The 15,270-nt window shown below is 38.1% G+C and overlaps 1 protein-coding gene across 1 annotated transcript; it reads left to right on the top strand.

Moving 5' to 3' along the window:
* The first annotated feature begins 778 nt into the window (after positions 1-778).
* LOC140963814 (uncharacterized protein At4g22758-like) lies at positions 779-2,075 on the top strand. The gene is made up of 2 exons (XM_073423223.1): positions 779-1,470; positions 1,697-2,075. Exons 1-2 carry the CDS (start codon positions 1,239-1,241, stop codon positions 1,873-1,875), a joined length of 411 nt encoding a protein of 136 aa, XP_073279324.1. The 5' UTR covers positions 779-1,238; the 3' UTR covers positions 1,876-2,075.
* Positions 2,076-15,270: the final 13,195 nt, after the last annotated feature.

Here is a 15,270-nt window from a genome sequence, read left to right as displayed (position 1 = left end):
ATCATTTTCATAGCTATAAGGTTTTCTCACTAAACATACAAAACAGGATGGCAATAATGCAAATAAAGCTAACCAATATTGAATAAATAATCAAATATAAAGCAATAAGTTGGAAAAACGTGCAATGTTGTCGAATTCCTTAGTCAATTCATTTGACAAATGCTGTATGTAAATATTCTCTGATTTGAAAATGAAAATAATGTGATGTTTAACTGCTATATAATTTATAATATTTGAGTTATATTATTATCATCATCATTAATCTTTGATAAAATCGAATTATTAATGACGTTTAAATTAAAAATTTCTTCAATTTATTAATTATTATTATTGTTTAAATATTACTTGCTTATAAGTATAATCAATTTGAATGAAAATGTTATATTTTTATCTAAAGTAAGACGGGCTTCATACTTTAATTCAAATATTTTAAATGACATAGTAGTATAATAATTGAAACACTATGTTTTAATGGTTCTCACATAAATTTTTTTAAAAAAATACAATAATGACGATAAATGTATGCTAAATTTAATATACATGGCTCAACAAACAAAGTAATCTAATAATTTATTTTAAATCTAATATATATTTTTATATTTAAAAATAATAATTTCAAGGATATTTCGGTCAAACAAAATAAATTTTTTTTTTACCAATATAAAATTTTATTAAAAAAGGAAAAGAAAAAAGAAAAGAAAACAGTAATCATATCCCAAACCTAATTGGAATTCACACACACACATTTGTGTATATATATATACAGCAAAGATCGCAAAACAGCATCGGCAATAAATTCCGAGTCGCCGACCCATCTGCTTCGATCGTAGTCCAATTTCCCCCTTTGCCCAAATACCGAGTCACCGACCCATCTGCTTCGATCGTAATCCAATTTCCCCTTTTTCCTAAATACCGAAATTCCTCTTCTTCTTTATACTTTCGTCCCCTTTTCGCAATCCCAATTCCCCGTTGTGAATGGTGGAAATCTCGAGCGCACAATTGATGATCAACCCCGCTTCCTCAAGAAGAGGGGCTTTGATATCCGCCGCCAATCTCTTCTGCTTCGGATCGTGCATGGAAGGCTGGTACTACCGCTGCCTCGGCCTCGACCCGTGAATCAAGAACGTGATTTCATTGTGTCCCAATCTCGATTCGATCTTTAGAACCCCTTTTTCTTTTTCTTAAGTCTTGTAGAATATATTGTTGGGAAGAATATTTAAGAATTTTTTTAATAAAGAATGTTGATTTGTAAGCCAAAGAAGAACCAGCCCTTGAAGGGAAACAGGTTCTTGATTAGCGTCACGGTACACGGGAGCTCCGGCCCGATTCGATTTGTGGTGAATGAGGAGGATCTTGTTGCTGATGTTATTGATACTGCGCTGAAATCGTATGCTCGAGAGGGCAGGCTCCCTGTTCTTGGTTCCAATTTCAATAATTTCATACTTTACTGCCCTATTACTGGAACTGAAGGTAGTAAATTTCGTGTTCATGTTTGTTCGTTCGTTTAATTGTTGTGTTTTACAATGAAATTTCCAATGTAGTGTACTAATCATGAACAACCTATAGCTGTTTGCTGAAAAGATTTCTAATTTGTATAGTCTGTCTTTTGATTTTGTGGTTATTCACTTAGTTTGTTTAGGACTTGTTTTGTAAATTATAATGAGTTTGGTCATTGAAATTCGTTGTTTGCTTGTAGCTCTGAATCCATGGGAGATGATTGGTTCGCTTGGTGTCCGCAATTTCATGCTTTGCAAGAAGCCGGAAACTGGGAATGTCTTTGGTGGGGAGAAGTCTTCTCCGGTGACTCGGAAAGCGGCTGGAAGTTGGAAGGCATGGTTCAATAAATCTCTCAATCCTAAGATATCTTCTCATTAAACTAAGTCGAGTCGAGCAGGTGGGAAACACTTGTGTTTTTGTCGAGGATTCTGGTGTTGTTTTGGTTATGTTTTACTGATCTTTAGTAAGTTTGCTTTGTCTGTGCTCTCATATGTGAGACTACATCTGTTTCTTCGCGTGAATAAACCAGACTCACTCTCCATTTGGTCGTATGTCTTTATCTTATTGCTTTGTGCTAAGTTTCTCCGTTTTCTCTAGTTTACTTATGCTAAGCCATCAAGTTTTACAGCAAGTTGCACTCACACTTTTGAATTTTATTGTTCATGAGCCATCAGATTTTCACACATTCTCTGTAACATGGATTGATAGTCTTTTTCATATTTTATTTTATTAAATATTAACGTTGAAACTAAAAGTCTTGCACGTCATCGAACATCACCCATTACTTCATACAGTGTAACCACTGATTAATCGTCTTTTTCGCAACCTTTGAATGAGGCTCGTCGTGCTTCAGCGTGTGTTCTTGAAGGCTCTAGAGACATGCATGAATCGGGACTTAATCTGAGATGTGAAGTGTTTTCTTTGCTTGTGTGAAACATGCCTTGTCTGGCGCCTAGATCATGCAGGCCTTCGCTAATCGTCTGGTAACTCTGGTTTGTGTTATTTAATGACAATATATGATAATACCTAAATTTTTTTGGTAATTGTTTGGGTAATTGTTTACATATTTATAATTTATCAGTTACTGAGAAGAATTTCATCAAAAATATTCAAGTGTTGACAATAATACTGGCTAGTTAACTATCATGTTCACTTTATTATTAAAAAAAAAAAACTTGAATTCGAACTTGCTTTTAATCTAATTTTTGCTGTAAATTTATTAGTTAAAACAAAAGGTGTTAAATTTTTTAACAATATGTTAAAATCAATAATAACATTTATTTATCTTTATCTATATTTTAAATTTTTAGATAATATCTTTTATACTAAAAAACATCATTTAGATATAAGCACGTAACACTTACGTGTAAAGTACTTAAATATAAATTTTTGCATTCTCAAAAAGTAAATATATATGGATATATATTTTGTTGGTTTTGTTGAAAAATTATTTAAAAATGTGTTAAATATTTGTGTTGCAAATGTGAATGTTGAATGTTGAAAATTAGGTGTTGAATATTGAAAATTAGTGTGTGATGATGTAGGTAATGATGTATTTTATTTTTGGATTATTTGTAAAAATTTTCTATAAAAAAAAAAAAATTGAGTTGGAGAAAAATATTATAAAGTGTGTAGTGTGATAATTTTAAGAGTTTGAGATTTTTACTTTTTATCGTAAATTTTTACTTTTTCACAACACGTTATCAGCACGAAGTTCTAAAAGTCCTCCATATTTTTCTAAGCTCCGAACAGAAGAAAAAGGTAACAAAAATAATAATATTTATTTTACTGTTATTTATTTATTGTTTATATATGTAATATATAATATAATGTTATTGTTAGAAATAATAAAAATAATTTTTTCAAAAACTTGTTATAAATCCTGGGAGGATGTTAAGACGACATCCCACACTCCCGGTAAGGGATACGACAAGTATAAAAGCCTATAAGGTTTTTTAAACAAAATAACTTATGACACCTAATTATAATAATGTGATATGATATACATAATTATTTAAATATGACTAATATTATATACACCATATTATTACCATAAAATTATACAAATACATACATTTATTTTCTTATACACCAACGGTAATAAACGGTAACAAAACGGCTAGTTTTTGCTCTATAAATACAATCTCACAAATACATTCAATCACTCCAACTTTCTCTTCTTCTCTAAAAATTATTCTTCATCAAATTTTCGAAGAAAAAAAGAAGATGGCTTTCACGAGGTTATTTTTAATTATTTTGGTTATCATACTCACCAGTCTTGTATTTATCGGAGAATATCCTCCTCGTGTGTTTTCTTTATTTTTACGAATACTTGTACTTGTTGTTTATCCATTACTTTGTATTGCAATATTCATTAACTAATAAAATGCATCGTAATTTTTAGTACCACCATGGCAAACTTGGCAAAGCTCGAATTCATCGCTCTTGATATTACTGGGAAAAACTATATGCCATGGACTCTTGATGTAGAAATGCATCTTGAGTCATTGGGTCTAAGCGAGACCATTAAAGAAAATGGTATATCTTCATCACAAGAAAAAGCAAAAGCTATAATATTTTTACGACGACACCTTGATGAAGGTTTAAAATGTGAATATCTCATCGAAAAAGATCCCATGGCTCTGTGGAAAGGATTAAAAGAGAGATTTGAACATATAAGGGAAGTTATACTTCCGACCGCCCGTGATGAATGGAATATGTTAAGATTCCAAGACTTTAAAAAAGTCAGTGATTACAATTCAGCGATGTATAGAATAATCTCGCAGTTAAAATTTTGTGGACATGAGGTTACAGAATCGGAAATGCTTGAAAAAACATTTTCCACGTTTCACGCATCAAATATAACACTACAGCAACAATATAGAGTGCGTGGATTTGCGAGATATTCTGAACTCATCGCCTGTCTTCTTGTGGCGGAAAAGAACAACGAGCTATTAATGAGAAATCATCAGTCCCGACCCACTGGATCAACAGCATTTCCAGAAGTAAATGCTGTAAGTAAAAATGAATTTAAACCTGGAAACCAAAATCAAATTCAAAGACAAGGTTTTGGTCGAGGTCGAGGTCGAGGTCGAGGACGTGGACGTGGACGTGGACGAGGAAGTGGTCGTGGTCGTGGACGCGGCCGTGGTTTTGAAAATAATCGAGATAGTTATTTCTATAACTCATCTCAAAATAACGTCCCAAACCATCCACAGAAAAGGCATCAAGAAAACATGAGTGTTAATGAAAATCACTCGAAAAGATTTGAAAGTTCTTGTTTCAGATGCGGCACTCCAGGACATTGGTCTCGTATTTGTCGAGCCCCTGAGCATCTTTGCAAACTTTATAAAGAATCAATAAAGGGGAAAGAAAAGGAGACCGACTTCACTGAGCGAAGTGACCGTTTAAGTGATTCAACTCATTTTGATGCTGCTGATTTTATGAATGATTTCTCTAGAAATGATCAATATGTTGGTGGAATAGAAATGAACAATATTGATGCTGCAGATTTTCTCAATGATTTCTCTGAAAATGAACAATATAGTGGTAGAATATAAATGTACAATAATTTATTTTTACGAATACTTGTACTTGTTGTAAGGTACTTGTAGAGAAGTCAATCCCTGAATTTGTATGCTCGATCACTTACAGAATTGCACAGCCTTGATTATGTTCCCTTTCAGACTCGTGTTCAAGAAACTCTTTCAACACACTTCAAGATCATCAATGCAACACAACATATATGTTGTGAATCTATTTAGTATTTCGATCAACAAGAATTCAAGAAAGATGAAGGATTCAATCCACAAAAGACACGATTTACGTGGTTCGGTCATTGATCGACCTACATCCACGGGAGGGGTTTCTCTTCTTATTGATAAATGATAACAAATTACAATGAAGAAAGTTTTTGCATCACTTGTACAGAATTCACACAAGTTGTAGGCGCTATAATTTTGAATACTAACTCTCTCGAATTCACTCTTATTGTGCTTCCCTTTTTTCCACATAGTTGATCACTTGAACCTTCGGCACTATCAGAGGAAAAAATATCTCTGGAGTTTGGCTTCTAGCTTCTATATCTATTGCAACCGAAAACAAACTCCACATTCCTTATTCGGATTCCTCAACTCTGGTTTTGGTAATTAATTGTAGAACCCGTAAATTAGACTACGTATAAGCCATGCATAATTCTAGTATTTAAATTAAAGTAATTTTTATTGCATGAGTATTTAAATTCGTTTCTTTAAATTTAATGCAGTAGTTAATTGTTAGCTTTTCAGTTAATTAAGGGAGGCCGGACAGGATTTGGAGTAAAGAGATAAAATTTAATATTAAGAAAATATTTCCTAAAATTTATTTAAGATAAATAATAAGTTAATTTATTGTAAAAGAGAGTTTAAGGAATTATTTAAATAAGTTGAAATAAATAGTAAATAAAGTTCAATAATTAATTCCTTAATTCTCTAAAATATTTAATGAGTAGATAAAACACTAAAGATTTAAAATAAAATATTTAAGAAATATTTTTCCTCCATTTTAGATGCAATTTTCGGCCCCCTCTTTATTTAATTTAAATATAGTTGTCAACCCATTTAATTAATATTTTTGCCTATCCATTTCATGGTAGATAATTCCCTCAATTTAAATCCTCATTTAATTAATATTTAAGTAATATTTGTGCCTCTTTTAATTATCAAAAATCGGCCCTACCCCCTTTTTCTAGATTTAAACTTGGGTGACAATTCAATTCTTTATTATCCTTCCCTTAAAATTTTCTAAGTAGATATTCTCCAAACTTTTAAATCCCTATCAAATAATTTAATTAAGCAAATTTTTTTCTTGTTCCTAGACTCATTGGTCGACCAAGTGCACCCCCAATATCCTCTCAAAATCGTTTGGTATCCTAAGCATCCTTATCTCACAACTAGAAGATAGAAAAGATTATTCTCTCCCCTTTATCTTGCAATCTTCCCATATATTTCCCTAGCCTCCCTCACCTCTCCCCATTCTCGAAATTTCAGAGTAAAATTAGAGTGAAAAACCGTGAGCAAAGTTAGAGAAAACAAGAGGAAATCGAAGGAAAACTAGGTAGAAAAGTGCACTCCGTCTCCTCCGCGCCGCAATCGTCACTCGTTTGTTTTCTTTCAAAAACAAAATATCCAGGCATACATATACCATACCTTTTCTCTTCAATCAAGTTGTATATGAAATTTTTAAAACCATTATGTTGATTTGATTCATGAAAACCGAAAGCTTACATTTACATGCACACAAAAATCTGCACAGATTTCGGCTTCACCGTTGTGCTTCACGTTTTCTGCTGTTGTGGTGTTTCAGATGGATGGCTCGTGTCCGGGCTCACTAGGCTGCATCTAGACATGTACTAGGACATGTTAGGATCATATGGGGCCATTCGTTCAGCCCCATACCCGCTGGAAACTCGTATATGACAGCAACACCCCGAATATGCCCCTTTGAGTCTCGATTTGTATGGTTGCTGTCAAGGGGGAGAGTTTCTGATCTTGGCTGCCCTAAGGACCTATAGTCATGGTTAGAACACTTCCCTATCATGTCTACGACGTGACCAAATCGCCCTTTTGAGGCTTGGTCCATGGTGAATCGGTTTTCAAATCAAAAGAACAAGAACAGCCCTCGGCCCTTTCCCCATACAGCAAGTGTAGTTGCGATTTTGTGGTGTGGTGTGGTGTTAATCTTGGTTGGCCTCTGGCCCATAACCACGGTTCATACCATACCTCTTAATGTCTAGATCGTGCCATGGTCAATCAAATGGCCACTGGAACGACACGAGACGGCAAGCGTAGCAATACACCCCATGCACGCAAGGGTGCTCTCGGGTGGGACTTCTCGGCTGGTTTCATGGTGTGGTTCGAATTGTGTCTGGTCTAGGGCCCTTAGCCATGGTTCAAATCATTCCTTAGGACGTTGGTAAGAGGCTCTGGTAGGTGGTTCAAGCCCCAATGGCCGGTAGTCTGGAAAACGATGCAAGGAATCGAAGGCGCTGCTGCTGTATTTTGACAGCAAGTGACGTTGCGGTTCAGAGGCGTGTTCCGTGTACTTAGTTGGCTTTTAGCCTATGGACTTGCACTGGACAGTGCCTCATCAAGTTAGGAAGGTCCTGTTTTTGGCCGTTTGTGATTCGGATCATTTTAGAGGTCGTACGAGAATTTACGGTGCAATGTGCCAAAATGACTCTCGAAAGAGCGTTTAATGTTTTTGGCCCCCATTCACTAAATTTCGAGTACTGTAAATTTAGGAGCATTAGTTCATCTTTTTAAGTGTATTTTAATCATGACTAAATGATGGTTCGGTGTCGGTTCGGGTTGGCACGAAGTCATGATTAAATACGAAGTTGTTGGGCGTAATTGTCTCTTTTTGAGTTCAATTACAAAGTTTGGTTAAGTAAAATCATTTGCATATTTTTTCATGTTAGATTTAAGTCGCAGCGAGCCTGGGAGCGATCCAACCCAATTAGTAAAATTATTGCAGGATATTTAATGATGTTATTTAATTATATTACGTGCAAAATATTCATTTTGAGATTTATGCGATACTGTTTGTGGTCACTTTACTATCATGGGATTATTACTTCACCCGGTCGTCAGTTACCGGTCAGTTCAGTTTTGTACCACCCAGTATACTGTGGCATTAGTCTGATTAGACGATTATTATTTCTCTCGGTCGTCAGTTACCGGTCAGTTCAGTTCAGTTCAATTCAGTCAGTTTAGGGACCACTTGCGTAGACCATAATCTCACCAAGAAATTTATTACAAGCTATTTCATTACAGGGCTCCAAGGAGCAAAAATTTTTACTATGATATTTTCAGTTCAGTTATTCACGTATTATACTTACCATTGAAATGATATTTTACGTTACCTTCATTACAAGATATTTTCACTTGCATGTGATTTTATTATTTATTTACTCTTTATTTATGATATATGCATGCTGAGTCTTTAGACTCACTAGACTTGATTGTTGTAGGTATTGATGATGTCGGGACCGAGGGCGGGGAACAGTGAGCTAGCTTGGGTCAGCAGTAGTGGAACCCGAAGACCTCATTTTTAGCATTTTCGATTTTTTTGGGCTCAAACATTTTATCTCTCGTCGAATTATTTTAAATTGTTACTTTGCAAACATTAAATTCTTCCGCTGCTATTTTTTTAAACATTAAACATTATTTGTCAGTTTATCTATGAATGAGACGTTATAATTATTTAAAAGAAAATTTTTTAATTTTTCCGCAAATTTACAAGTACGAATTTAGAGACCTTTACAGCTGGTATCAGAGCCTATGTTCTTGTAAAGGGTTGCACTACTACTGACCACGAGAAGCTCACGAAGCCACGTCTTTGGTCTGTAAGTTTTACATTACGAATTTCATTTAAAGCATGAATTATTTTAACAACATGTTTCCATGAAATGTTTTTACGTTCAGATTTTTATTGTTCAGTCTTTATTTAAATTTAAATAAATTATGGAATTATGCATGTTGGTTACGTATGGGTTATGTATGGAACAGTATGCCTCCTAGACGCCAGGTTGGACGCCCGAGAGGTGGTGGTGAGCACCTTCATGGGGACAGTGAGGATCAGAGGCAAGAGGAGAACGGACCCCCACCCCCTTCTCCAGATATGAATGCCCAGATGCTAGCTGGGATGAATCGGTTCTTCGCACAGTTTGCGGGGAACAATGCCGCTGGAGCAGCCAGGCCGACAGGGCCCGAGGCTGTCTATGAGAGATTTACGAAGATGCGTCCTAAGGAGTTTTTAGGGACGACAGACCCCATGATTGCCGAGGGCTGGATCAAGTCCCTCGAGGTTATCTTCGAGTTCATGTAGGTTGGAAATGCAGACAGGGTACACTGTGCTACATACTTGTTCGGAGGAGATGCCTGCTTGTGGTGGGAAGGAGAATCAGTAGCCCTGAACTTGGCTACACTGAGTTGGGCGCGCTTCACGGAGGTATTCTACTCCAAATATTTTACTGAAGAAGTGCGCACCAGGTTGACCACGGAATTCATGAGCCTGAAGCAGGGAGATCTGACTGTTATGGAGTTCATCCGTAAGTTCGAGAGGGGTTGTCATTCTGTGCCCCTTATCGCGAATGATGCTAAAGCCAAATTGTTGCATTTCTTGGTGGGTCTACGGCCGATCTTGCGTCGTGATGTTAGGGTGTCTGACCCTACTACTTATGAGGTCGCTGTCTCCAGAGCTCTAGCCGCAGAGCAGGATCAGCGTGATATCGAGAGAGACCGCCAGGGCAAGCGCCCAGTCCAGGTACCACACCGCCCTCCTCCTCAGCAGCAGAATAAGAAGCCTTATCACGGCCAGCCCAGAAATAGAGGAGGACCACCGCAGCAGCAACAGCAGGGACGCGCAATCCCGTAGATCTTTGAGCACCCAGTCTGCCCCAAGTGCTCACGCCGCCATCCTGGAGCATGTATGTATGGCTCAGGGAAGTGTTATAAGTGTGGTTGCTCAGACCACATGCTGCAGCAGTGCCCTTGGAAGAATCTACCTACCCAGGGCATAGTTTTTGCCCTTCATGCGACAAAGAAGGACCCGGAGACGATGCTTATGACAGGTATCTTAATGCATTCAGTTAATAATTGAATTTCAATATTTTGGGAATCGGGTTTAAGACTTTGAACTTAGAATTGCGATAGAATTGCATACTCTACTCAGTATTATTTTTGGGGAATTTAAGTTAAAAGAACTTTGGCCGTTGCATGTCTATAAGTTAGTTTTGTGATTATTGGGTTCAATGTAGTGTTCTAACCTTTCAGGGAGAATTTTTATAGCTGGCTCAGCTACCAAAGCTTTGATAGATTCAGGGGCTACTCACTCATTTATTTCAGAGGTCTTTGCAAATTTTCTCAAAGTTAAGACCGTTGGGCTAGATGTAGCCTATTCAGTAGTGCTGCCTTCAGGAGAGGAGATAGCAGCTACCAATGTGATCCAAGACATAGATCTGGAGCTTCATGGCAACCTTGTTTATGCGGATCTGATTGTCTTGCCGATGCCAGAGTTCGACATCATATTAGGCATGGATTGGCTATTGCGGAACAGAGTACTGATAGACTTTCAGCGGAGATCTGTTCTCGTCCGACCGCCTGGGATGGCACAGTTCTTATTTGAGCCGGACATGTACTTTCCCTTACCGCGCATTATACCTTATGTCCAGGCTAGGAAGCTCATACATAGAGGGTGTCGGGCATTTTTAGCAACTTTTATATCTGTCCCCGAGGCACCCAGTCAGTCAGCCTCAGATGTCCCAGTTGTCAGAGATTTTCTAGACGTTTTTCCGGAAGACGTCTCTGGTATGCCACCTGAGCGAGAGGTGGAGTTTTCCATTGAGCTTATGCCAGGTACGGTTCCGATCTCAAAAGCACTGTACGACTAGCACCGACAGAAATGGCAGAGCTTAAGAAGCAGATTCAAGAACTTCTTGACAAGAAGTTCATTCGCCCTAGATTTTCTCCATGGGGCGCACCAGTCTTGTTTGTGAAGAAGAAGGATGGCTCTATGAGACTTTGTATTGATTACCGGGAGTTGAACAGGGTTACAGTGAAGGATAAATACCCACTTCTGAGGATTGAAGATCTATTTGATCAGTTGCAGGGAGCTTCAGTATTCTCCAAGATTGATCTGCGTTCTGGTTATCACCAGTTGAGGGTGAAAGACGCTGATGTTTCCAAGACTGCTTTCAGGACTCGTTATGGCCACTACGAGTTCCTTGTGATGCCGTTTGGTTTGACAAATGCACCAGCGATCTTCATGGATCTTATGAATCGCATATTTCAGCCGTACCTTGATCAGTTTGTGATAGTATTCATAGACGACATTCTCGTCTACTCGAAGAATCAGGATGATCACGGTAGACATCTGACCACAGTGTTGCAGACCTTGCAGAAGCACAAATTATTCGCAAAATTCAGTAAATGTGAATTCTGGTTGGAGAAAGTGGCGTTCTTAGGCCACATTGTTTCTAGCAGTGGTATCGAGGTAGACCCAGCAAAAGTTACAGCAGTCAGATATTGGGTTGTGCCACAGAATGCATCAGAGATCCGCAGTTTTCTTGGCCTGGCAGGGTATTATCGGAAATTCATTCATGGATTTTCATCTATCGCAGTTCCACTTACATCATTGACTAAGAAGAATGATAAATTTGTGTGGAGCGAGGAGTGTCAGAAGAGTTTCGATACTTTGAAGCAAGCTCTTATCTCAGCACCAGTTTTGGCCATGCCATCAGGGCCCGGTGAGTTTGTCTTGTATACCGACGCTTCGAAGCTCGGTCTCGGCGCAGTATTGATGCAGTATGGGAAGGTGATAGCTTATGCTTCTCGTCAGTTGAAGACTCATGAGAAGAATTACCCTACCCATGATCTAGAGTTGACAGCCGTTGTTTTTGCTTTGAAGATGGAGGCATTATTTGTACAGGGAGAAGTGCCAGATTTTTACCGACCATAAGAGCCTCAGGTACTTCTTTACGCAGAAAGAGCTGAATATGCGTCAGAGGCGATGGTTGGAGCTTGTGAAAGATTATGATTGTGACATTAGCTACCACCCGGGTAAGGCTAATGTAGTTGCGGATGCATTGAGCAGGAAAGTTGCAGTGATGGCCCATTTGATGATTCAGAAACCTCTTCAGTCTGAGATGCAGATGTTTGATCTAGAGGCATAACCTCAAGGTAGAGTCCTCCGTCTATCTACCTTGACCATTCAGTCCTCTCTTATTGACCGTATTCGCAGTAGTCAGCCAGCAGATGAGCAGTTGGCAAAGTGGAAGCAGAGAGATGAGGCCAAGGGCAGTGTTTTGCATTCAGTTAGTAACGGTATTGTGAGATACCGAGACAGGATATGGGTTCTTAGCAGTGATTCTATCCGAGCAGATATTCTATCAGAGGCCCATATGTCGCCGTACTCTATTCATCCAGGGAGTATGAATATGTACAAAGATCTGTAGTTATTGTATTGGTGGCCAGGAATGAAGAAGGATATCAGACGCTTTGTATCCGAGTGCCTGACTTGTCATTTAGTGAAGGCAGAGCATCAGAGACCAGCAGGTTTGCTCAAGCCTCTGCCGATTTCCGAGTGGAAGTGGGAGAATGTTACCATGGATTTCGTGACCAGTTTACCGAAATCAGTCAGAGGATCAAATGCTATCTGGGTGATTGTTGATCGTCTTACCATATCAGCGCACTTCTTGCCTATTAAGACGACTTTCACCATGGTTCAGTATGCAGAGTTGTATATTCGGGAGATAGTCCGACTTCATGGTATTCCAGCTTCTATCGTATCTGACAGAGACCTCATATTTACTTTCTCATTTTGGAAGAGTTTGCATTCGACGATGGGTATGAAGTTGTTGTTTAGCACAGCTTTCCACTCTCAGACAGATGGGCAGTCAGAGCGAGTTATTCAGATTTTGGAGGATCTTCTCCGTGCTTGTGTTATTGATTTTTCAGGGAGTTGGGAGTCGAACTTGCCATTAGTGGAGTTCACCTATAACAACAGTTTCCAGTCGTCTATAAGCATGGCTCCGTATGAAGCATTGTATGGTCGCAAGTGTAGATCTCCTGTTCATTGGGATGAAGTAGGAGAGAGAGCAGAGTTGGGTCCAGAGATTATTCAGCATACTGTCGATGTAGTAGCCCAGATCCGTGACAGGATGAGGACTGCTCAGAGTCGACAGAAGAGTTATGCACACCATCGGAGGAGAGATTTAGAGTTTGCAGTAGTCGACCATGTCTTTGTGAAAGTGGCACCTATGAAGGGTGTCATGCGATTTGGGAAGAAAGAGAAGCTCAGTCCGAGATTCATTGGACCATTTGAGATCCTCGACAGAGTTGGGACGCTAGCTTATCGTGTTGCTCTTCTGCTGAATCTGGCCGGAGTAAACAATGTGTTCCACGTCTCCATGCTGATGAAGTATATGGCAAATCCTTCGCATGTTTTGAATTTCGAGCCGTTGCAGCTGACTCCGAACCTGTCTTATGAGGAGAGACCAGTGCAGATCCTAGACAGACAGGAGAAGAAGCTTCGGAACAAGCTGGTTAAGCGAGTTAAAGTCAAGTGGCTTAACCATTCAGAGGAGGAAGCTACGTGGGGGTCTGAGCCAGAGATGAGGAGTCGGTACCCCGAGTTATTCGGTGAGTTTTAATTTCGAGGACGAAATTTCTTTTAAGGGGGGAATGATTGTAGAACCCGTAAATTAGACTACGTATAAGCCATGCATAATTCTAGTATTTAAATTAATTAATTTTTATTGCATGAGTATTTAAATTCGTTTCTTTAAATTTAATGCAGTAGTTTAATTGTTAGCGTTTCAGTTAATTAAGGGAGGCCGGACCGGAGTTGGAGTAAAGAGATAAAATTTAATATTAAGAAAACATTTCCTAAAATTTATTTAAGATAAATAATAAGTTAATTTATTGTAAAAGAGAGTTTAAGGAATTATTTAAATAAGTTGAGATAAATAGTAAATAAAGTTCAATAATTAATTCCTTAATTCTCTAAAATATTTAATGAGTAGATAAAACACTAAAGGTTTAAAATACAATATTTAAGAAATATTTTTCCTCCATTTTAGAAGCAAGTTTCGGCCCCCTCTTTATTTAATTTAAATATAGTTGTCAACCCATTTAATTGATATCTTTGCCTATCCATTTCATGGTAGATAATTCTTTCAATTTAAATCCAGATTTAATTAATATTTAAGCAATATTTGTGCCTCTTTTAATCATAAAAAATCGGCCCTACCCCCTTTTCTAGATTTAAACTTGGGTGACAATTCAATTCTTTATTATCCTTCCCTTAAAATTTTCTAAGTAGATATTCTCCCAACTTTTAAATCCCTATCAAATAATTTAATTAAGCAAATTTTTTTTCTTGTTCCTAGATTCATTGGTCGACCAAGTGCACCCCCAATATCCCCTCAAAATCTTTTGGTATCCTAAGCATTCCTTATCTCACAACTAGAAGATAGGAAAGATTATTCTCTCCCCTTTATCTTGCAATCTTCCCATATATTTTCCTAGCCTCCCTCACCTCTCCCCATTCTTGAAATTTCAGAGTAAAATTAGATTGAAAAACCGTGAGCCAAGTTAGAGAAAACAAGAGGAAATCGAAGGAAAACTAGGTAGAAAAGTGCACTCCGTCTCCTCCGCGCCGCAATCGTCACTCGTTTGTTTTCTTTCAAAAACAAAATATCCAGGCATACATTTACCATCCCTTTTCTATTCAATCAAGTTGTATATGAAATTTTTAAAACCATTATGTGGATTTGATTCATGAAATCCGAAAGCTTACATTTACATGCACACAAAAATCTGCACAGATTTCGGCTTCACCCTTGTGCTTCATGTTTTCTGCTGTTGTGGTTTTTCAGGTGGATGGCTCGTGTCCAGGCTCACTAGGCTGCATCTAGACATGTACTAGGACATGTTAGGATCATATGGGTCCATTCGTTCAGCCCCATACCCGCTGGAAACTCGTATATGACAGCAACACCCCGAATATGCCCCTTTGAGTCTCGATTTGTATGGTTGCTGTCAAGGGGGAAAGTTTCTGATCTTGGCTGCCCTAAAGGCCTATAGCCATGGTTAGAACACTTCCATATCATGTCTACAACGTGACCAAGTTGCCCTTTTGAGGCTTGGTCCATGGTGCATCGGTTTTCAAATCAAAAGAACAAGAACAGCCCTCGGCCCTTTCCCCATACAGCAAGTGTAGTTGCGATTTTGT

The sequence above is a fragment of the Primulina huaijiensis genome, chromosome 18 (assembly GCF_012295235.1).
Source record: "Primulina huaijiensis isolate GDHJ02 chromosome 18, ASM1229523v2, whole genome shotgun sequence".
NCBI classification, from domain to species: Eukaryota; Viridiplantae; Streptophyta; class Magnoliopsida; order Lamiales; family Gesneriaceae; genus Primulina; species Primulina huaijiensis.
This window is presented reverse-complemented; position numbering and strand designations above follow the sequence as displayed.